Raw genomic sequence first — 23,405 nt, 5'->3', positions numbered from 1 at the left:
CTGTTGGCTCCAAAGGGAGCCCGGGGAGCTCTGCTGAGAGGGATCCCACACTGTGTTTCTGTACACAAGTCAGGCACTGAATCAGAGGTGTGAAGCTAAAATTTGGCAGGATAAGAAGATTTATTTATTTATTTATTTTAAACTGAGCATCTTGCTGTGGAATTCATTTTACACAACCAGTCGGTTGTGCACGCTGGAACGCGGTGCCCAGATTTGGAGCATTCATCACTGGGTAGGATGAAAAGACGGGCACAAAAGGTCTATTCAATATTACCACACTTCATTCCAGAAAAAAACAACTTGTAGAGAAGACATAAAAGGATTAATTCACAAAGTTCAGCTAAAAGGCAGATCTTCCTAGCCTCCTTCCAGAGGCAGAAATGCTCCCTTGAGGGAGTTAACCAGAAGGATGAGCATGAGTGATTTTGGAGAGAAGATAATCCCAAATCGTTCTTGTTTCTTGTCTTCCTCTGTGATACCTAAAACTGGTTCTGGTGGTCATTTGAGTTCTTTAAGGAAGAATATCCTGTGGTGTAAATCCATGCCCTTTGTGTGGTTATTTTAGTATTTAGAAGAAAAGAGAGTTAAAAAAAACACAACACAAATGTGAATTTGAAGTTGTACTTGTTCGGTTTGTTGTGTCGTAATTTTGTAGGGATAAAAAATGAGTCAGGCAGCAGGGTCTAGGAACAGCTCACTCTCAACGCAAAGAACGAGAAAAGGTTTGTCACTGTCCAGTGACACAGCATTCACACGACAGCCGAAACTACCAGTTGCTTATCGGTGTTACAGCAGCCTCGTATTGCCTGGTTGATCTTAAGATCTCTAGCATTTCCTCAGTGATTTGGTGTCAGATGGTGTACTGTGTGTCCCCCTGAATATTTTGTATTACTTTTCTGCTCTCCTGTGTGAGCTCTGTCTCACTGCACAGATACTTTTGTTATTTTCACTGTATTTTTATTTTTTTTAATTTTGATTGCTATGTTAGTATGACAAGTTTTCAACTATTTTCAACTTTGGGTTCAACTGAAGGGTAAGAAATGCAGGTGACGCGCTGAGCATCTGTTCGTTTAGCTGTTGAAGGCATCACTGGCTGCTCTGGTTTTGCACTGAGCCTGGGAGTAGCGGCTCCCATGCATTACATCATTTTTGAGTCATTTCTGCATTTTTGATTGCCAGATTTTGAAATCTTCCAGATTTGGGTTTTTGCTCTGGCAAAGTCTTGTTGCAGAAATGAGTAAGCATTTCAGGTTTTGGCCTAAGGACTCTGCCCTCGTAACATTATCTTTGTTGATAAGGAATTAATTTTCCACCTGAAATCATGATCCTCGGCCTTTATCGCATTATAATCCTCTCCAGAGCGACCATTTGTGATACTGCAGACAGATTATGACTTCAAGTAAAGAATAAGCTGCAGCAGTAGAAGCAGATGAGCTCTTAAAGAGATAAAGATCCCATTTTCTCGCTAGTAATAAACAGCAAAACAGAAAAAAATCTAGAAAATACAACGGAGAAGTACTGTCCATAAACAGACTTTTCTGGAAGTCACAAGTGACTTTTCAGAACTGAAGCACAATACTCAATTAGTAAACCCTGAAGTATTTTGAAGTGAAGTCATTCAGTGAGAGACCCACATACATAAATCCCTATTTGGCATGTGTCTCTAAGCACTTTTAGAGCTGCTTAGCTTCCACCAAATTCTTCTGTTACGTAAACATACTTTCCCAAAGAGTTTTATCTAGCTAATGGGGATGGGAGTGTGGTAGGGGAGCATCTGAAGTGTCGCGTATGTAACTAGGCTTCACCCAGTAGCCATTATGTGTGAATGAATCACAATCTGTTTAACATTTAGAAAATCAAAATAGATTTGCTGGGTATTTTGGTCTCTTAAAGAGGATTTTCTTTTACTATGGAATAATCCCTGATGCACGCTAACATTTTTTCATATTTTTTTTTTTTTGCAACAAGTAAGCTCTGTAAGAGTAGTTGTATTTTTCCCTGTTATCCTGAATGTCTTCGTACCATGGATATGCACTGTGAGTATCTGTTCACAGTGTGTAGAGAAAAAGGGGCAACAGCTTTTCCCATTGCAGTAGTATGATGGAGCATCTCACAGATTTACATCTTTGAATGTTTAGAGATGTTCCTAGATCTTCCGCAGGTCTGTTGGCTGCAGGAGCTTTCCTGCTGCTTGTCTTGGCTGATATGGGCAAGGTCCTGCATCCATGAAGGATACTGGGAATCAAAGTTGGGTCCTACATACAGCCTGAACAGCTCTCTTGCTTCAGTGGTATAAGGAGGGATTGTATATCAGGATTCAGGAAATTTTGGTTGTATCTTTTCATCATGTGTGTTTCATAGCCTTAATTCGGCACGTGTATGAACTTAACCTCTTGCATGGACTAAATAGAGCTGGATTCCATTCCTGTCCAGAAGCCGAATGTTGCTACAAGAAGTTAGATCAGCATACAAGCTCTGATGCTTCATCTTAGCACTTCAGCCTTTTCACATCATGTTGCATGCTGTATACATCTGTAGTAGCTACTGGCATGTGTACGTAAATGTGTTTGTGTGTTTTGGCTGTTACTTGATAGAGCATACCTTTAAAGAACTAAACCAACTGCCTGTCTCTTGTAGTGCCCAGAATAGACTGCATCTCTCTCCACTTGCAGTGGCATGAACATTATACGAATAAATCCAATTTGCACAGGGAGCTATGCAGCTGACTTTTGATTACTTCAATCTATGACCATAACAACATTTGAGCATAGTTTTTGTATGCTGATTTTCTAATTAAAAAATAAAAAAAGGAAGGAGAAAAAAAAAACCATCAGCTTTACAAGGAAATGTATCGCTTCCCCTATTTTTCAACTGGCTGGAGCTCAGGACATTGAAATTCATCATAGATGGCTTCAGTTTTAGCTAAAATCTCTATTTGTAACAGTTGCATTGTTTATATGGATCAGTCATTTCTGATCCAGTCATTGCTGAAAACAGACTTTGGTGGAAATATTTTAGTGGAAGGAAAAAGAAAGTAGAAAAATAGGAACTGTTGCTTCTATTCTTGATTTTGAAAGGGAATGGAGCCCTTGAACTGCAGACTGTCACCAAGGACGTAGGTTTGGCCCATTTATTCTGAAAGCTGATAGGACCAAGAAAATGAAACTCTTATTTACAACCTGGCCAGGTTTAATATCAACCAACGTTGCGTTCAGTACAGATGACGCATGGCAGGCTCCTGCATGCTCGTGGTGATTGGTGCAGAGGGAACCTCGTGAAATGAGAAAATGCTCTGTGTAAATGCTCTGCAGGTAGCAATACAGGGCATGCATTGTGCTTGTTGCCATTAAGTAAATGAAATTCTGTAAGGCTGAGAGGTTCTGGATGATGTTCAGAGGTTTTCACAGCAAACCTCTATAAAGCATTTGTGAAGGGCAGCTTTTCCTGAGATTATTATTTTGGCCAACTATGCATGCATTTCCCAGACAATAGCAAAAGACAGATGTCTCTCTTAATTATTTTATTCCAAATGGCAAGGTCTCCCCCCAGATCTAGCAGCATCAGGACTCTTAACAGGAACAGTTAGTCATCGTTGTGTTGCTAGCTACTGATTTCTCTTCACTTTAATTCTCAGAAAAGAAAATGGGTATTTTCTGCTCATACTCCCTAAAACAATTTCTCTTGAGGCAGTGAATGAACCTGGAAAATTTTAATTATAAATTTTAGATTATAACTATTCAGTTACAACTAAGAGTGTGGGCTTATAAAGAAAAGCCACAGGAGTTACTGCTACTAGCTGTGTCAATAATATACATAACTGAGAAGTATAAAATAAATGTGTCATTTGCAGCACTTGACACCATCTCTTTATTGTTACATGCATATTGTTATATATGGGCATTATACTAATTTAAGATGAGCATGCTTGTACCTCAAGTCCTTGTAATCGTTAAGGTCCTCTGTGATTTCTCTGTTGTTACGTGGCTCCGTTCTGTGAGGTGTCAAACATGATGACTGCTTTTTTGGTTACAGGGCTTTAGATCAAGTCCTCGTCATGCCAGAAGACGCGTAGCACCTCGCCTTGAGGAAACACAACCTCTAGTGGAAGCTCACCACCTAAGCGAGCAGGAAACCTCTGTAAGAAAAAGGAAAATCAAAAAAAGCAGCCGAGTACAACCAGAATTCTATCATTCTGTTCAAGTTACCCCAACTCGAAAACCTGTAAGTATTCTACCTTTAGGGATAAGTAGCACTGAAAGTATATTATAGAGGCATGTAATATAATTCTGATTTTTGGGTCATCCATATGCTGTTCCTCAATTTTAAAAAGCTTTTCAGTTTTCATATTCAGTGAATCTAGGTATAAGTGGGTTAGGCTATATTTAACATTGATTTGTAACTCTAAAAAATCCAATTTTGAAGAGGGTTTTTTCAACTTTGATTTTGATTTAATGTTCAGTCAATAGTCAATATTCATATATTTCATTTGATAGTTTTACACTGGTATTATTTAACAGATTTTTATAGCACACATTATTGAAATTCCTCACCCAGATTTATCAGAGATTCTATGTACTGAACCCAATTTATATTAAATCTCATTACTGCATACAATTTTTGAGGTCTCTTCTGCTTTATACAGTCTTTACAATCTTTCTGCTCAACAAAAATTGAATTGAATTGTAATTGCTCTTTGCTCTTCAGCTAGATCTATATATACACAGTTCTTTTAATATTGACGTCCTACTTTTAGTGACGAAATATGACTATTCATTGAAACATTTGTACAGTTCCTAATGTGAATGCATATAAAGTTACTTCCTGCAGACATAATGCATTTCTCTTTTTAATGAGAGTTCACCGCTTTGATGCATTTGCTGACTAACCTATCTGTACCAATGTTAAGGGGCTTGAACTACTTCAAGTACTGCTTCAAGAACTACTACTACTACTACATTAAGCCAGTATTATTAAAAAGGTAACCATTGAGCATACCATAAAAAAGATTGTCTCAAGGTTGCACCAGCCTAACTGAACCTTCCTGGATTTCTGTTAACTCAGCACCAAGAATTATCAGTAAGGTCTGAAGTTGGTTTGAAAAAGAGCATTCCCTGGTGGAAATACGTTGTTTGCGAGAGCAAGAAACTTCTGCCTAGAAAAGAAAGCCAGAGCTGCAGACGCCAGCCAGAATTGTTACCTGTTACCTGATGCACTTAGTTTTTCTGCTTTCACTTTGCTGCTCCCCAGTTTTCTCTGTTCTCTCATGCTTCTGCTTCTCCGTTATTTGTTTTACTCTGCTGCTGTTCTTATTGTGCAGTTTGATCTGGCTGATTTGTCTTTTCCTCTTCTTAAAACATGTTCCTTTGCCTCTCTGCTGTGTCCTTTCACTCCCATCCGACCTTGCTCTCCAGACTGCTTTGTCTGACTCCGTTGTTCTTGTTAGGCCTCCGGCCTCTAACCATGCTCTTGTCTGTTCATTACTTGCTTATCATCCTTTCCTTTGTTGTCCTTCTTTCCTCTCTTCCATCTCCTTTACTATTTTCCACTCCACCCCTGTGTTTTGCATTCTCTTTTTTGTGTGATTCTTCTTAATTTTCTTCCATGGTAGGCCTGTGCTGAAGGTAGGCTCACCTGTACCTGCTGCGGTTATTTCCAGCTGCTGCTGACTACCAGAATGGGGAAAAAAAGCAACAAGTGGTGCTAAATTACAGAGCTAAAACTGTGGAAATGGTTTAGGCAGCAGAACAGGCTCTGAAGAGTGGCTTAGTGAGGCTAACAAAGCCCTGCTTTTCCCCTAAATCAAACACGTCGGAGACTTCAGGACCGGCAAAGATAAAGAACAGAAAGCCTGGAAAGTTACTGTATAACTTCAGTTTCATATTGATTCATGGGTCTACGCTGTATTTGACAAGACCTAGCACTGAAACAATAATAAATCCCAGATTTAGAGAAAACTTCTCTCAGAGCTGTCAGCGTTATGTCACTATCTGGAAATTGCTTTTGCAGTACATCTCTTACGCAGTGTTACACAGTTCTTCTGATAGCGTTTCGTTCTAAAGCCTTGATGAACTCACATCATACAAAAAAGAATATATCATTATCTTTATTAGACTATGATCCAGAAAACATAAGTTACTGATTTCATTCCTTATGGACATTGTAAGTTATTCTCAATGTATTATTAACGTCATGGTGATAGTGTGAGTAAGGTTCATGCCATGACAAATCTCTGCAGCATTGCAAAGTTTCTCAGAATCACAGTGTCATCCATCCCTCAGTTCAGCATGGCTTTGTTCAGCTTTGTCTTGACGTCTCGAATATGAGACTTTTGGCCCTTGCCTTTGCACAATTTTATGTGACTCAGTGCCAGAAATGCTCTTGTTAGCCTGCATATTTTTTCCCCATTATTTTTTCCTGTTATTCCTAGCTCTACCCACTTGAGCCACTTTAAATAAATCATCTGTTGCCTTGATGTTTACACTATGGAACTATTTGTAGGCAGATATGGCTATATCCTGCTTAGTCATTGCTTGAAAAAATGATGTATGATGTCTGCTAATCAAAAGATATAATTTCTCCTCAGAAAACATTTATCTTTCTGATTGTGTTGCTTTTTGTCTATTTCTGCTTTTTCATCCCTATATTTTGCAGATAGAGAAGGGTATTTCCAAAGCAATTATGAAACAGCCTTATGGGAAGATGTTTCTTTAGTCCAGGAATTTTTTGCTTAATTAACCTTAAAGTATGTTAGCCTGTTTTGCTGCTGTGTTAAGATATATACTGAAACATTTTTCAGATATTTCTTTAAATTTTCTGTTGGATGTTTAGATGCTAGGTATTCCTGCTATTTCAGGCTATTTTATATTTACTTGATATTATTGTATCTAAATCTTGTTTTTGCAGTTTCCTAGCCATGACTATAATTATCTCAATTTGCCTGGATTATTTCTCACTTCCTGCGTAGTAATCTGAGATCTTTCCAGTATCGTGTCAGAACTAAACTAGGTGTAATTGTGTGTATGGGAGTAATCCCACTGAATACAATTTTCTCTTTGAAAATCTACATGAGCAGATGCTTGCAGAAATAGAGCATTAGTTTCTTCTGAAATTCTTATTATTTTTTTATACTTTCCAGGACATTAATGAAGCTGTTAAATACATTTTGGCCAAAAAGTGATCCTTACAAGACAGAGTTCATACCCTTTCAACTTCATTTCATTCATCTTACTGCAGTGCAACATCAGCATAATGTTGTGTAGCTTACTTCTTCTATGACACGGTGTTAAATCTCATGCCCTGTAGGTCTTCTCCTCATTGGTAGCTGCGTTATTTGTGCTGACATTCCATATAGGTGACACTTTATGTCAACTTCACACCAAGGAGAGTACAGATCTCTATTACTGAAATGTGCTTTGAATTTTTGAACACAATGGAGGACTCTTGAGAAGCACGACTGTGATCTTTAAATTAGCGTGACTTCAGGGAAGTCAGAGGAGCCATACCTACAGGTAGCTGATTCTGTATGGTAGTTAAATTTTCTGAAGGTGCAGAAGGATGTGCAAAATAGATACTGTTATGAGTTTGCTGCTGTCTAGCAATACTCCTCCAGGGCAAATTTTAAACTGTTAAAATGGTGGGGTTTTATTATGTTTTGCAAATATTATCTGTATTTTACATAGTGGCCCAATCTGAAGCAAGAGTGTAAAACTCTGTAAATTGTTAATAATTTTTTTTTTGCCCGTGATGGCCTGGAACCAAAAGATGACCCTGAGTTTGTGTAAAGATACCTGGCTTCTGTGCTGTGGGGTCAGTCAGACATACACTTCTGCCAGTTCTAATCTCACCTGTGTTTCTAAGTACATAGCTGAAATGAGATGCTGTCAAAGCAGTGTCTTTTGACATCTTCATTGTTAAACAGTTTGAAGGGCTTCTAAATTGCCTGACTCATGCAGCCACCCAGATTATTTAAGATGATATGTAGTACCAAAATTTGCACTTGCATATGTCATAACAGTATTGCTACGAGTGGCAGACGAGACTATGGAGCCTGGGGCATAAATAAGCCTGGTGCCTCCACTTTCAGATGCACATATAAAAAGTCTACTGATGTAAGCAGCCTCATTTGGCTCCACTGAGACTCCCGTGACTGAAGTGAAGCTTACACTGTAAAAAGTCTGATTATACAAACTTGAAAGCAAAGTTAATCAGTTTATAATGTATCTGAAACTGTGAGCTGTCGTATCTAGTCTTATTCAGCTATCCTGATTTTTGCTTTTATGTGTTTAAGCCTTCAAACTTATGAGAAAAAAACAGTATTAAAATATTCTAAGAAAAACATGATTTTTTTTAAACGTCTGATACAAAATCATTCATAGAAGTCTCTATATTAATTGACACTTGGGTTACTTGAGATGAAATATTTCGTGTGGGTAAAATTGTTCTGAAGGGCTTTTTACGTGGTGGTTTTTTAAGTGTCATTGAATAATGTCCATCTGATTTTGCTAGTTTCCACTTGTTCTTAATCTGATGTTACTTACTGTTTTTCCAATATCACGATGTACTTTACTTGTAATTTTGAGTGACCTAACACAGACATCATACAAAAATTATTCATTACCCTGCACAAGATTTGGTTAATTCCAAGTATTAGCTATTTAATCTGTAGATTACATTCATAGCTTTCTTTTGCAGACATCTGCTTGTGTTGGATTGTGTCTCTTGTGAATCACATTTAGAAGCAAATATGGCAGAGCATAATCATATCATCTTTCACCTTCGGCATTTGTATTAACGTTATATTAATGTTCTCAGAACGTATGACAAATCTGAGTTACACAGTGCACACACACACGTGTTCTCTCTCAGGATAATTTGAGTGCAGCCACAATGAAGAAATGCACCAAATGTGTGAAGATGAAGCAATGACTATTTTTTGCTTCAATACCTGAAGAATACTGAAGCTGATTTTGAAAAGAACCTGAGAGGGTTTACTGGGGGATTGATTTGGAAAGATTTTAACAAGACTTAAGCGTCTGGTCATCTTAAGCATCTTTAAACATACCTCTAGGCCCCTATTTTAAGTGTGTAGGATCTTTGCATATATGACTGTAAATGTGAAGTCCAGTCATCTCTGAAATCAATCAAAAGCCTTCAGTGGGCATTAGGTTGACTTTAAAGGTCCCTCTTCTTGTTCCAAACATATACATGTCTACCAAGAGAGTGTTCGCATCTGTTTCTTGGACTGTTGCGTTTTATTGCTTTTCTTACAGCAAATAAATATCCACACTGATAAAGTCTTCTCTTGAAACACTTTTGTGCAAAGCCTTTATTTCCCCACTGTTCTGCTAGTTTCTGTGATCTCCTCTCTTGTTGCTTGCTCCTGATTTCCTCTTGGCTGCTTTTCCGTCTCCACCCTGCAGCTCATCTGTTGCATGCTAGCAACTGCGTGTTTCTTCCATTCCTTCTGCCCAGTTCCTAGGTATTTTAGCGTTTTGAAGGGATTTCTTAAAGGCATGTTGCCGTGGGTTCCTGTATGCCAGGAAGGTTTTGACTTTACAAATTGAAAAATATTTGTTGTTAAAACACAATGGTAAAGCGTTAAGAATTAGACTTGAGTTTTGAAATGATTATTGCTTTTCTAATGATTTTCGTCTATGCATGAGTTACTAAATCTATTAAACATAGTGCAGAAGTAGTATTTACCTGCAGTAGTGAAAATAATTATTGATGATACATGTATGTAAAAATACATAGAAATAAAATAGTTATTGATGATACATGTATGTAAAAATTCATAGACATAAGTGTAGTGATAGCAGTAACTGTGCAACTCCACATTTAGAGTACCTGAATTGTTTCTTCGGTGCTAACTCTTATTCAGAAAGTTAAGGTCATTTGAATTAATTGTCCACTATGGTGGCATGATCATGCTTGTCTGGAGTATATTTACTTAAATTTATTCTTCTGTGGTTGAAAATAGCATCAAATCTATATTAATTTTCTATACACAGCTTCAAATCATCCTGCATTAGTGGGCGAAGTCCTGTATTATGACAGTTTTTTTTCTTGATAGCTGAATTGGTTCCATACAATTTTCATTTTGTCTGTATCAATTTTCATTCCCAAGGCAAATTCTTATTTAGTGAAAATGGGATGAGAACTTAAACCAAGTCTCTGCTTGATCTGAGGTGTTGAAAGAGGGTCAAAGTGCACCATCAGCATGAAGCTAAGACAGCAGTCTTTGTTGTAGGACGTGACTTTGTGTTCTGTTCTCTTTTTTACAATTGTATTAAAATGAAACCAGCATAGACAGTCTTGGAGGAGAGGAAAAAAAAAAGAAAAAAGCAGCATAGCCAATCACGTTCTTTTGATGTAAAAATAGCAAATAGTGCTTACTGTCAGATTAGCACCTATCAGACATCACTCACCGGTATGGTGGTTTGCCCTTTCTAAAATGTAGATTATATTTTTGTTGAAATTGCAACAGCTTCATGATAAACCTGGGTTTGCATTATATTGCTTTCAGAATTGGTCCTTGGAGCTGAAGTTAACTTTCTACTAAATTAGAAGTGAATGAGATAAAATATTCTTCAACTGTTGTATCAAAGAAATAGAGCTGTAAAATCTTTGCTTGAAAAACATCTCATACTTTTTGTTGCCACTGTTGCTTTTTGCCGTGATTTATAGCAACTGGGATTTTATGTTCAATGGTGAAATTACACTACGTGTATGCAGTGTAGCCTCACTGAGAAATTAAATTTTTAACTGTTCAGAATTTTTCTTTTTTTAAATCCCAGTGTCTTTCCTTGCAAGATGGTAATGTAAACCCAAGCTGCTAAAATATGCTAGTGGTCTTAGTAGTACCAAAATGAGTTTTATGTAGATGATCACAGCTATTAAATTCTGTACAGTAGCAGAAGGCAGGTTAAAAAAATCATTAATCAGCTATGATTTTGTTATGATGGTGTTGTTTGCACGACTAAAAATGACCAGTAATTGTCTCTCAGATGCCTAGTAATTATAAAGTCTAAATGCAGATGTTTCCTCTTCCTTCACTGCCTCAGGAGTCAGTCTTCAGAGTTCTATTGTATAACATCCTACTGTGGCACATAAACACTGCATCTTTATATAGCAAGGGACTCCCTTATCCATTAGTATTTATATATAACATTGCACATGGGTATTATGCTAAAAGAATAGTTTGGCAAAGGCAAGTATTGAAATGTTAGGAAATGCTGGAATTAAGGTAACCCATGCAGCTTTACTTCAGTCGACTATGCATCTGCATTGTCATATAGACTTTAAATATATGATGGCATACTGTTTTTTCGCAGGATGTACTCTGTATTCATTGCAGGATGGAAGTGCTCTTAGAATGACTCTTATGTGTAGGAGTTCTACTGCAGAAGTTGTAGAGTGTGTAAATGAATAAAACAGGAGATTGCGAGAAGAGAAAGGATCTTTTATTTCTATAAAAAGCAGCGAGTGCTGCCTTGAAGAGTGAAGGATGGGCACAAGGTCACTCTGAACTTGCCAAACAACTGGCTTAAAACATTTTTTTATTCTCCATTTTCTAAGGGCACGATTTAAAGCATGTAGTTGGGTTTACTAAAGTTCTCAAACTGCCATTCACCACTGAACTCCCCGTTTGCTGTGGTCTGCGTGTTTCTGATACATAATCCTAATAACTCCTAAAAATGAGATCCCTGGTATCTCAATATGACCTAGGTATCAAAACTGTCTTCTTGCTTTCAGTTTGTGCCCTGTGTGATGTGGAAGATCATTCATACTTACAAAGCAGTGAGATACTACTGTAGTGATGAGCCCAACAAAAAGTCTAGGAAATAATTTTTTCTTCATATTATTTGAATAGTGTGAAATAAGTTTAGGGGCTGCCCTTTGAACAGAGGATGACAAAACAAAATACTGAACACCTGTTTATGGAGTGAATATCACTCTTTGTTTATACTAAATAGGAGAAAAAGACTGTGGACGTAATAGCATATGACCACATCATTATGACTGTACCATGGTAGGAAAAAAAAAAAAGGCTGAATTAAAGTTGCATGGTGAACTTTGAGTCTGGGATGCGGTAACATTTTAGTGCTTGACCTTAAAAACAGTACTTTAGCAGGAACGTTGTGTCTAACTCCTTACTGTTGAAGGAAAAAAAAAAGTAAACTTAAAAAGAAAGCTCTGTTGTGTGGCTCGTCAGCAGGTTTTGACGCTTGAACTACACCACAGAAATTTCTGTTGTTGGAGCTCAGGCAGAGACTGACAACGTTTGTATTCCTCCTCGTGAATCTGTACCAAAGGGATGGAGGTAGTGTTCCTAGAGGAGCTCTCAGGTGGTGGAGTTAGGTGAAATCCCAGTTTTCCTACAGGCCCCTTAGGGGAACGTGCTTTTTTTGTGCACATTCTTCCCAAGCTTCCATTTTTCTATCCTGTCCCCTCCAGCCTGCTCCTGACCTGCCTCTGTCCCACCACTGGCTCCTTTCTCCTCCTTGTTCAGCCTTGCTCCTCCGTCCTTACTCCTCTACCGACCTCAGCCCTCGTCTGTCGCCTTGTCAGCCCTTGAATCACTCCTCTGTGTCACATCCTCTGCGTGTGACATCCCCAGGCTCACCTGCTCAGTCAGCTGGATGCTCAGAGGCACTTATTTGTTCAGCCAGCTCTTTGATTTCTGTCTCTCCCTGTGGCCTCTGGCTGCATGCTCCTTGTTAGCTTCCTTGGCTCTTGTTTGCCTCTCCTCAGTTCCTACCTTCCTCGTTCCTCAGAGAACCTTGTTCAGAGCCGTTTGCTGAGGCAATACCAGTTTCACGCCAGCACATCAGATCCTGAGCTCTCCCTGGTCCCTTCTCTGCAGCATTGTTGGTTACTTGTCCCAGCTGTTGTCTCACGTCTCCGTTTCTCCTCTAGTCTTTATCCAGCCTGTTTGCCCTTGAACACTTTTTCTCTTCAGCTCCAGCTCCTAGGCTTTATTTCTGGAGTCAGCCAGTCTCAGTGTTTGTCCCTCAGGCTGTCAGTGCTGGTGTATTTCTCCAGCCCTTTCCTCCAGCGTGCTGGTTCCGGTGTTTGTCCTCCCTGCGCTCAGATCATACGGCTTCTTCCTCTTGCTGCCTGAGCACAGCTGAGCAAATCACCGGGAGCATAAAAGAAACAGCCTCCCGCCTGTCAGGTCTGCTGCCTGCCCTCGCTTGCTCTCCATGCTTCTTGCTCACGCTGCCATCAGCCTGCAACCGCAGCAGGCAGCTGTTAGATGGAGAGATCAGTTCTGTCTCCGTATCTCCAGGCTGGAAGGATCCCGTTCAGCTCCTCAGCGAGGATGGTAGGTGTCCTGACATCGGAGGGAAGGGCTGCGAGGGTGGACTTTGCTTGGTGGTCAGGCCGTGATGGTGGGGCATTGGCCCGGCAGCTGTAGGAGTCTTCAGAGTCTTTGTTCAGTGAGTGCCAACCTGAAGAGATTTTAGCTGTATAGATAAATTTAAACGTTAAATTTGGCAATTTGGCCTTGCTTTTCTTTTTTTTTTCTTTTTTTTTTTTAAGTTCTGGTAAAATCAGACTGGTAGTCACCTGAGCCCTAGGAACAGTGAAACTTAACATTGCAGAGAAGGCCTACTAGATGACAGGGACAAGCAGATAAGAGATTAAAAGAAGTTGACGTGCTCAGCAAAAACAAAAAACACTGAGAGGAGGTACAGTGCAGGCTACAAATGCACAGGGAAGCAAAAAAAAGATTTAAGCAAATGAACACTGTTGTCACAAAAGCTAAAGACCAGGTATGAATTTCAGGGGGCAACTAAAAGAAAATTACATCTAATCAAGAGAACAGTAAGTTCTGGATCAGCTTTCTAGTCAGAGAAGTGAGATCAAACCCAAACTTTCAAGAGCTTTACTTCATACTCCCTGATGCCAAGGCTAGCAGATGATATTTATATTTTAAAGACTTAGCACTGGCAAATTTAGACAAGCCTTTAAGAAGGAGGACAAAAGGTCTGTGTCTAGCATGAAGAATATTGAGATTTGAAATCTGTTCCGAAGCCCCGAGTCCTCAGAAAACCTCCTGGATATTTTCATCAGTCGTGCTCTCAGGCTTCTGAGTCAGTCTTTGAAAATTTTGGGGAAAATCCAGCTTTGGGCAGGGAATGTTTTCAACCAAACATAAGATGAGGCAACTAAAAATTGATTTTACAAGAGAAAACAAGTTGATAATTATTAACAGTATTACTACTGTTGTGTAATGTAAGAACTTATATTTTCAAATGGTTAAATGTTGATTGAATGCTGTTATGAAACTTTGTTTTAAAACACTGGATTAAAACAGCTTAAAAAGAACAAATGAATGTTTAATCCTAAGAGGAGGGTAACCTATCAGTCAGGAATTTTAACATTCATGACTAAAAGCAGAATGTCAATACTACTATTTTAGATTTTCATTATGTCATTTAAAAAAAAAATCTTCTAAGTCTTCCTTTTTTTTCCCCTTGAAACAACCTGTGCCCATCAGAGATTCTAAAATCATTTAAAACTTTAATTTGCTTTTTTTCCTGTCCATAGTGCTTTCATACTCTGATCCACCTTTTACAGCTGGAGTAATTTGTTTTTTATTAAAGCATTATATATAATCTACAGTGAAAAGTATAGAAGGCTGAGAAAAGCATTTGAGGCTAGGTGATTTCTTATTCCAGACTCTTCGTCTGTTGCACGATCAGTCTTGTGGGCTTAGTAAGCAGATAAAATTACGTGTGCCCTCCTCAGACCATAAGCTTATCTGTCACTTTATTCTCTTTTGTGTCTGGCAGACTAGGAGGATCTGAATGAATGCAAGATAGATATAATTATAAGTTAATACAAAGTTTATTTTTAGAAAATGAGAGGGTTTTTTTGCAACAGCTGTGTACAGCAGTCATCTAAGGTATATGCATTTCACGAGACTGAATTTTGAGGCTGTGAAATTGCGACATTGTAGGTACTTCCCATATTAATATCTATGAAGCATTGATTTTGAAAAGATAATTTTAAAGGGAGTAACACTCCTGTCTTGCTGATGGTTTTAGCATAAACCTCAACTAAAATACCTATTCCACGTGCTTCCCAGATGCTCAGAGCTCTAAATATTTCTTTCCCATCTGCAAAATCTTCAGTACCTTTCAGTACCTAATTCTATAATGTAGATACACTATTTTGGGACTAAATTCTGCAATTCATATTGAAAAATTGAGTAGAGAATTGGATGAGAAATAGGGGAATGGATTAAATATGGAATACATCAAGGCTGCCTTGCTGATGGTATTATTCATTTTCAAGCTACATTCAGAAAGAATCCAGACTTTCATTAGCACGGTTTTACTAAACAGTGCTTCAGGAGAACTGGACTTTGGCACAAAGTGGCTACTTTCGGCTGAACATATTTGGCTCCACTTGTGTACAGATCTTCTTACTTACACAGAATGAAGTATGCCTTGCTTTCCAATCTATTAATTTGAAAAAGAAAAGAAACAAACAAACAAAAAAACAAGCAGGTTTTCCCTGCACAGCAACATACTTTAAATTCCAGAGAGTTTACTCAGAGAAAAGTTTCTGCTTTACTTTTCTCTTAGCCCATTGTCAGTGGTAGAAATTGCTGAGACCTGTGGAGATTACTGTGGCAGTATGTGAACCCTCAGCTCATCTCACTGTTAGCAGGGAATTACAAATGTGGAGCATCTCTCAACTTGTTGCTCCTGAAAGAGATCACCAATACCTGAAGTAAATGGAACAGAAACTCTAATCTCTGTGGCATAATATTCACTAATTTATTGTTATTTTGTTAAGTTACAGAAGACAGTATCACTTCAGACCATAAGTACTTGATATCTAGTGTATCCCCGTAGTAGAGAGAAGCGATACACAAGCTGCATTGTGGTTTCTTTTGCCTCCATTGCACATGTCTCATCCAGCGACTACTTCAGTATTTTATCCAATTATTACTTAAAGCAGACTGCATAAGCAGTTGTGGGAGCAGGGATCATAACCCAGCACTTTCCTCTTCCCGCAGAGAGCCTTGATGGCTCTGATGCAGATCGCTGCACTCTTTTTCTCTTTCTGCGCCGAGAAGTCTTGAACTCTTGAACGAGGTACTGTGTTGTCCTGGGTGAGCACATTTTTCTGTCTACTTAGTTCTGACCAAAAAACTCAGTTTTGCATCACTTGAGTTTTCGATGGTTATCCAATTAGCTTGAAGTTAGAAAAATGCGTTGTAATATCCAAGTACATATGTGGATCTAGTCCTTTATGCACCGTGGAATTTCATGTCCTTGAATAACACACTTATTTTCTTCTTGCCTCCTTAATTTTTTTTTTCCAAAGTGGAGGAGTGGTAGAAGTTGACTGACAAGCATCTAGAAAAGAACCCATCTCTTTTTGAAAGCCTATGAAAGTATCAGGATTTCCTTTTATAAATACAATCACAGGCTCAAAATACATGTTATGCATGTGATAGAATAAACACTGAATGCTTATTTCCGTCTCCTCTTGCCTTTAAGAAAGACAGACAATGTAAATTATCTCTACAAAGCAATAATTTGTCTTCATGAAAAACCTAACTGTTCACTAAGGTAGTTTAACAGAGAACCAGACCTTTGATGCTTAGGAGCTTGGTATTTAGAGTATTTGCCCTCCACTTTTCTACTTTATAACTTTATATACAAAGCCAGAAACTAGTTATGTTTGCATATCCCGGTAGTGCAGGCACTTTCAAACATGGATGTCCTCTTAAATGACTGGCACAGAACTAGAAGGAAAATACTCATTAAATACAACTGAGTCCCCACTGGTGGATTTTCTTTCTCTTTCTCTCTTCCTTTCTTTGTCAGCATAGTTGGTTTTACATTGCCCTTGTTTGTACTTTCATTTCTGTGTCTTTTTTGAATTTTGATAATTTCTGACAACATACAGTCCCAAGGGGCTCGCATAGCCTGATTACATACATTGGATGTTTTGTATTCTGCATGGCATTATCATCTAATCAGGTTAAACTGGTAAAGATTTACTAATGGGAACATTCAGTTGCCCTAGATTTTGTCTTAAATTTACTAAGTAATTTCACTTTAAAAGTTGATCCACTTTAATATCATTCAATCTGGGATGTTAAAAGACAAAAAAAGCATGTTATACTCAACTGATATCTAAGTTATTCTAAATTAGGAGGAATTTTGTTGAAACACATTCAGTAAAACCATGTTTCTTTATATCTGTTCATGTTTACTCATTGTCCACAGTGAGCATGATGAAGGAAAAGAAAATGTATTTCTGGAATTCTGTGATAGTTTAGTATGAATGAAGTACAAATAACTCTTAACTAAACTGAGAATTTAATCTCAGTCAGAAACACGAAGCAATGTTGAGCTTTACTTCCCAACAGCTTCCAAAAAACAGCCTGAAAGGACCCACTGCAGTGGAAATCCTTCTTAAAGATAAGATGGGAAAGTACAGCATACCGATAACTCCTACTGCTTTATCAGAATTCAGCTGGCAGCGCAATCTCCAACGTCATAAAGATGGAGAACATTTCCAGTATGATTCGGTATCAGCCTCTTAGCTGCTTTTGCCAGCTCGATTGCTTGACAGAATTCAAAAACTGCTAAAGTAAATCTCTGCTACTGTTTCCCCCTTGAGGAATGACAGTGCAAATCCCACTGGTGTTCTGGAGGGTATCAGATCCTGTAGGTGTGGCTTCTCCGGTACATGGTGCTGTGTGTTAGCTTACGCTGCTTTCCAGCTGCACCATCTTTCACCTGTTTTCCACTTGATCATCTGCAGTGCCTTACCTACAACAAACGATCCTTCTTTCCCTCCTCAAAGGAAAATCACGACTTGATACCTCGCCAAATCCCTTTTACAAGAAGCATACTAACGCTTCTTTGAAATCATCCCCATTACTGGAAACTGCCGTGCTTTTATAGCACAGTAGCAGGCCTGACTCTCCGCTGCTGCAAGTCACCTGATTTCAGAGAAAAACCGAGATACTGGCAGCAACGAATGCTGCTCTCCTGAATGCTGTCTGGCCCCAGCCGCTCTGCCTCCTGAAACACAGCAGCGAGGAGACTGCGTGCATTTTGCACCCCCCTGTGGCCCTAACGGTGAGGCGATGCATTAAATTTAATCCTGTACTTCTAATGCGGACAAAACTCATCTTAGATTTGCTTATGTATGACCAACAGGCTTCAATGCACAAGCTGTTAGATGCATAAATATTATGCAAATTCACTAGTTCCCCCTGACCAACAACAGAGGCTACAGATAAATCCTTACTCTAATGAGCAGAAGGAATGCATAATCGGAGGCATAGAATAAGCAGCTATAGCAGCTGGAGTGTGACCCTACAGGCCTTCCAGCTAAGCAGGGTCAAGCCCTGACCCTTGTTAAGTCTCAGGGTAGGCTAAGTAAGGATGTGCCTGATCAATATTTTGGTGGTTATAAAAGACACTTCACCCGTGACCAAAAAATGCGTCATGTATTACTAACAGGTATGTTTTCCCCTTGCATACAGTGATGTGCTTTATAGAAAAATAACAGAAGTGCCTTACATATTTTGATTTTAATACAATATGACCAATTTTTTTCTTGTTCGATCCTAATCAGCCAGGAACCCTTTTCAGGATATCGCAGGTTTTCTGATTTTTTTTTTCTTTAAATTGGTGAACATGTTGCTGTAATCATGGAATGCTTATTCAGGTCTTACTGCTATGGCATGGAAGACGTGTTTGCTAGAAACAAACAATCCAGCAGAAGGACTGTTAAGCATGTTTTGAACAGCGGCTGTGCAAAAGAGAATAATTACAGACTTCTTATCAAAGCTGTAAATTTACTCAAGCAAAGCTAAGCAGTTGTTCAACTTCATTATAAACGTCTTTGTAATAGCAAAGTCCAGATTCTTAAAAATACTCAGGTGTTCAATAGCTCTGTGTATGTATTACTCAGAAATATCTCCATGCTGAGTAAAAAATTTAGACTGTAATTAAGTTAAAAGTTGGCATTACCGTGGCTTCTTAGATGCAAGTTTGCCAGACCTCCCTATTATGAAAAATTTCTTTCCAAGAATCCTACCTTTTTTTTTTTCAGAAAATGAGGTAACGTGATTCCTGAAGAGTTAGTAAGCTAAACTGGGTTTTGTTCATTAGTTTTGTTAGTGCGTGCATTAAGGTTGAAGGACAACTTAAAAGAGCAGAGCTAATTGGAATGCACATGGATGCCAAAGACTGTTCTACCTTTGCCTGCTGAGTTTAATTTCTCAAAAATGTGGGAGCTGGGTCTTGTCACAGAGCTTATCTTCCAGTATAGCAGCACAGCTGACCAGAAGGACAATCTCCTTTTTCCTAAAATTGACCTCTCAATAGAGGGTGTGGCACGTTCAGTGGTACGTATGGAACCGTCCCTTGACGGTGCTCTTGGTTTCTAAGGGTAGAAAGAGCTTTAAAATCGGTTATTTAAACAAACAAGAATGACTATTAAGGTCTCTTTTGAGAAAAGGGATACTTACTGGATAAAAATTAACATGTTCTTTTAAAGGTAAACGTAGGGTTGAGATTTCTTTCTCTGAAGCTTCAGTAACAACTGGTATTTTACTTTGTCCTTGTATGTTCCCAGCTGCTATCTAAATACTAACAAAGTATCACTCCAGCACCCTCCCAACACCATGGCTGGGCTCTTTACAGTTTTCATGTTAAAAGCTAGAAATGCAGAACGTGAAGACATTGCACGGCAAAATCTGTCTCCGTCTTCATGTGTGACCCAAAAATACTGAGGATTACTGAGCAGCCAAGAGAGGGATGCTCAGCGCTGGGATTAAAGGGAACACTTTCTCTTTCATTGCAAAATCTGGAGCTACGGCCAGGCGCCAGGAAACCCCATCTGTGCCAAAGCACATCGCAGGCCCCGTTACGCCAGCGGCACAGCCGGCTGCCCTCCCTGCCCCGCAGCGGGCTGCCGGCAAGACACCTGCCTGTGACCCTCAATTTATGAGATTCGATGAAGAGTTTTACCTTCCTGTATAAACTGGCAGCAAAATGTTTCTGGCTCCTTGAACTAATTGCAAAGCTAGTTGGGGCTGGGATCAGGCATCTCCTGTTCCTGTTTATCTGTGCTACCTGGTGTTTTCCCTTTGTCACCGTACAGAATGGAAATTTAGCTGTTGTCTTTATGCATCCCTTCCCTCCCTCCCTCCCCTCTGAACTTTACCATCAAGCACTGTAAAAAGAGAAAAAAGGATTAGCGTGGAGATGAATGACGTGGGGAGGAGCACCCAGTGATAAGGGAGACCCTCTTATTCAGCAGATTATTTACCAGTATATCACGGGCAGTTTTCTGCGCAGCATAGCGTGCACCTATATATAACCCAGAGTTGTTACTCTGGGTTATGCAATTTTTCTAAGGGTGAAATACCCCCAGTGTAACCATAAAGATTCATTTGTCCATCCCATGAAAAGCAGCAGTGGATCTGTTCAGACGGCAACAGTAAATTTTACCGGATCCTAGTCACAACACAATTTCTTCTGTAATTTTAAGGTGCCCTCCCCACAGAAGACAGAGGGCTACGCAACAAGGGAAGCCTTAAAATCCTAGCACCTTTAGTATTAAAAAAAAATATATAAATGGAATCTAGATGGGTTGGAGGAGGGCTGTCTCTGCAAAAACCGAGTGCCGTGAGGTGGGCAGCCCCCAGACCCCCCAGCCCCCAGCGTCCCGCCCAGCGCAGCGCCGGGGAGGTGCTGAGGGCCCGCGGAGCTGCCTGGAGGCGCGGGTGCGCAGCCCCCCCTCGTCCTGGCGGGGGAGCCAGACGCTGCCGATTCGCAGCCCGGAAGGTTTTTTTTTTTCTTGTTGTTGTCGCTGCTGCTGGCTTCATTGTGGGGGAAGCCGGAGGACCGCTGGCCAGCCGGTCGCCCACGATGCTCCCGCATCCCCCCTCCCCAGTGCGCTTCCCCTAGAGGCTGCTTTTTTTTTTTTTTGGGGGGGGGGACACACCTCACACGCACCCCTCCATCACCACCACGTTCCCAGCGATGGTGAGCGGCGGTCCCCTGCCCTCATTATAATTATCGTTATTATTTTTACTTGCCTCTTTCCCCCCCCCGAGGAGGGGGGACCCCGGGGGCCGCCCCCGCAGCGTCCCCCCCCCGTGTGTGTGTGTCTCCCCGCGCAGAGCTCCGGCCACGCGTCCCACCGCTGCTCCATGTCGTCGTCCGCCGATTTCTCCGACGAGGAGGACTCGAGCCACAAGTCCGGCACGGTGTCGCCGGCTCCGGGGGACACCCTGCCCTGGAACCTGCCCAAACACGAGAGGTCCAAGCGCAAGATCCAGGGCGGCTCCGTGCTGGACCCCGCCGAGAGAGCCGTGCTGCGCATCGCCGGTAAGGGGCGACGGGGGGGGGGGACGGGGAGGGACAGGGCGCGGGGGGACCCCCACACAGCCGGGGAGCGAGGCGGGGTGACTAAGCTCTTTGCCCGGCCTTCACGGATGGATGGATGCCCGCAGGTGCAGCGGGCGAGGCGCGGGGCGAGCCCGAAGCCCCCCTCTGTGTCTCCCCCGTGCCCCCTCGTTCCCCCGGGGGCGGCCATTTCCTAGCCGCGGGGCGCGTCCCCCCTCAGGGCAGCGGCCCGGCATGGCGATAGCCGGCGCCGGCCGCGGGGAGGAGGCGCTGAGCCGCCCGGGGAGGGCACTCGGGGGCTGGCGAGGAGAGGAGGGGAAGGGGCCGGGGCCAGGACCGAGGAGCGGCCCCAGGGCAGCAGCAGGGGGCGGCCCCCACCCGGCCTCAGCCCCAGCTCCAGCCCGGCCGCCCCCTGCTGAAACCCGAGCGCCGCGGCCGGGCGGGGGCATGGGCGTTTCCTCGGCCGCCTCCTCCTCCTCCTGCCGCTAGCAGCCCCCCCCGCCCTTCTTCTTTTTCTTTTTTTTTTTTTTTTCCCTATTTTTTTTTTTTTTCCCTTCTCGCTGTCTGGAGCCGAGCTGGGCAGCGGGCAGTGCGCGGTAGCCCCCAGCCATGGCCGGCTACCTCTCCCCCGGCGCGTACTTCTACGCCGAGGAGCAGGAGTACCTGCAAGCCTACGAGGATGTCTTGGAGAGATACAAAGGTAGGGCGGCCCCACGGACACCGACAGACACACGGACACCGGCAGGTGCCCTGCGGGTCCCACACCAAACCAGTTCTGGTGGGCGACGTGTATGTGACTCCTCGCCTTGAGACGCGGTGATGATGGTGATTTTTCCCCCGAGTGAAACGCGGACAGTGTTTTACGTCTCCGTGGCCATTTATCTTTGGAGCTTATCTTTCACCTTGCGTTGGTAGTCGGGCGAAGAAGGATCTTGGTTTATATGGCACCTGAGGTGGTTTCTGTTATCGCTGAATGCGGGGAAAAATAGGGGAAAATAGAAACGTTTGCCACAACATCGATGCATGCGACTAAATCTATCCTATTAGACATGTAAATTACATTGCTTTTTTAATTAACTGGGATGGAGGAGGTGGTTTAGGAGACGTGATGGCTGACTGTTTTGCAGTACATTCGCTAACACTGAATCTGAAAGCGTTTTTTCAAAAGTGTTACGGGTCTGATTTTAATTAAAGTAAAAAGGTATGGAGTTACCGTTCAGATTGGATCCGCGTCCCAGAAATAGTTTTCACAGCGTGTCACGGCTGACAGTTGCTGTGCTGAGTCCTTCTGCGATATTTGGGGAAAAGATTGGTTGGATTTTATATCTGAAGCATGTATTTTGAAGGATCGTGGTTTTTCAGCTGTGTGCTTCCAGGCAGTTCTGAAGGTTTTAGGTAAATGGTTCCCACTGATGGGAATGGGAGTGGCACAGTTTAAGACAGCTTGATTCGAAGATATCGATAGTGGATTTTATTTGATCCTGGTTGTCACTGGTAAGATTTTGAAAAAAAAAACACCTACAGATGGTTGTCGTGAAATGGGAACTTCTCAGGTCTGAGAGTACTTTATACCTGTGCTACTTGCAATCTCGTGTGTCATTAACAGTATTGACTAATGACTTCTTTGTGTCTGTTGCCCATTGTGTCAATGCAGCTATGGAGCATGTGCACTATTTCAGTACTGAAATGCATTAGTGCATTTTAGATGAGGAATAATTATGGTTTGGAACAGATCGTCTTCAAAAGGACATCTTTATTCTATGCTGTCCCTATTTTTTATCAATTACTTCATATGAGGCTGAATTAATTTTTGCAAACAAAAAAAAATGCAAGTAGACATCACATTGTAAATTAAAAAAAAAAGAACACTGAGAAAACTTGTTTTTCTATCCTGGTTCTAATTTAAAGCACTGCTGTTCTGCTTTAGATTACTTTTGATTTGCTGCTGTACTCAGGTTTAATAAGGTTTGGTCTCATACCAGTTTGTCAACTAGCTTAAAA

At 41.0% G+C, this 23,405-nt stretch overlaps 1 protein-coding gene and 1 long non-coding RNA gene across 30 annotated transcripts in view; one reads left to right on the top strand and one right to left on the bottom strand.

Moving 5' to 3' along the window:
• LOC310897568 (dystonin-like) overlaps positions 1-23,405 on the top strand; it is a 298,423-nt gene that overhangs the window by 11,456 nt on the left and 263,562 nt on the right. For 21 of the 29 annotated variants that reach the window (XM_083831325.1, XM_083831319.1, XM_083831327.1 and 18 more), the window contains 2 exons: positions 4,033-4,221; positions 21,179-21,386. In XM_083831325.1, coding sequence (XP_083687451.1) covers positions 4,033-4,221; positions 21,179-21,386 — 397 coding nt within the window. Of the gene's footprint in view, positions 1-4,032; positions 4,222-9,692; positions 13,328-20,819; positions 21,042-21,178; positions 21,387-21,412; positions 22,105-23,405 lie in introns of those variants that run through there. The other 8 variants (XM_083831333.1, XM_083831320.1, XM_083831328.1 and 5 more) reach the window with 6 other exon arrangements.
• LOC310897578 lies at positions 15,781-20,072 on the bottom strand. The gene is made up of 2 exons (XR_014582393.1): positions 19,248-20,072; positions 15,781-16,379 (listed from the first exon to the last, which is right to left on the bottom strand). It is a non-coding gene; the product is annotated as an uncharacterized lncRNA (long non-coding RNA).

Source organism: Anser anser (assembly GCF_964211835.1).
Source record: "Anser anser genome assembly, chromosome: 3".
Classification (NCBI taxonomy): Eukaryota; Metazoa; Chordata; class Aves; order Anseriformes; family Anatidae; genus Anser; species Anser anser.
The sequence above is the reverse complement of the archived record's forward strand: the minus strand, read 5'-3'. Positions and strand labels throughout refer to the sequence as shown.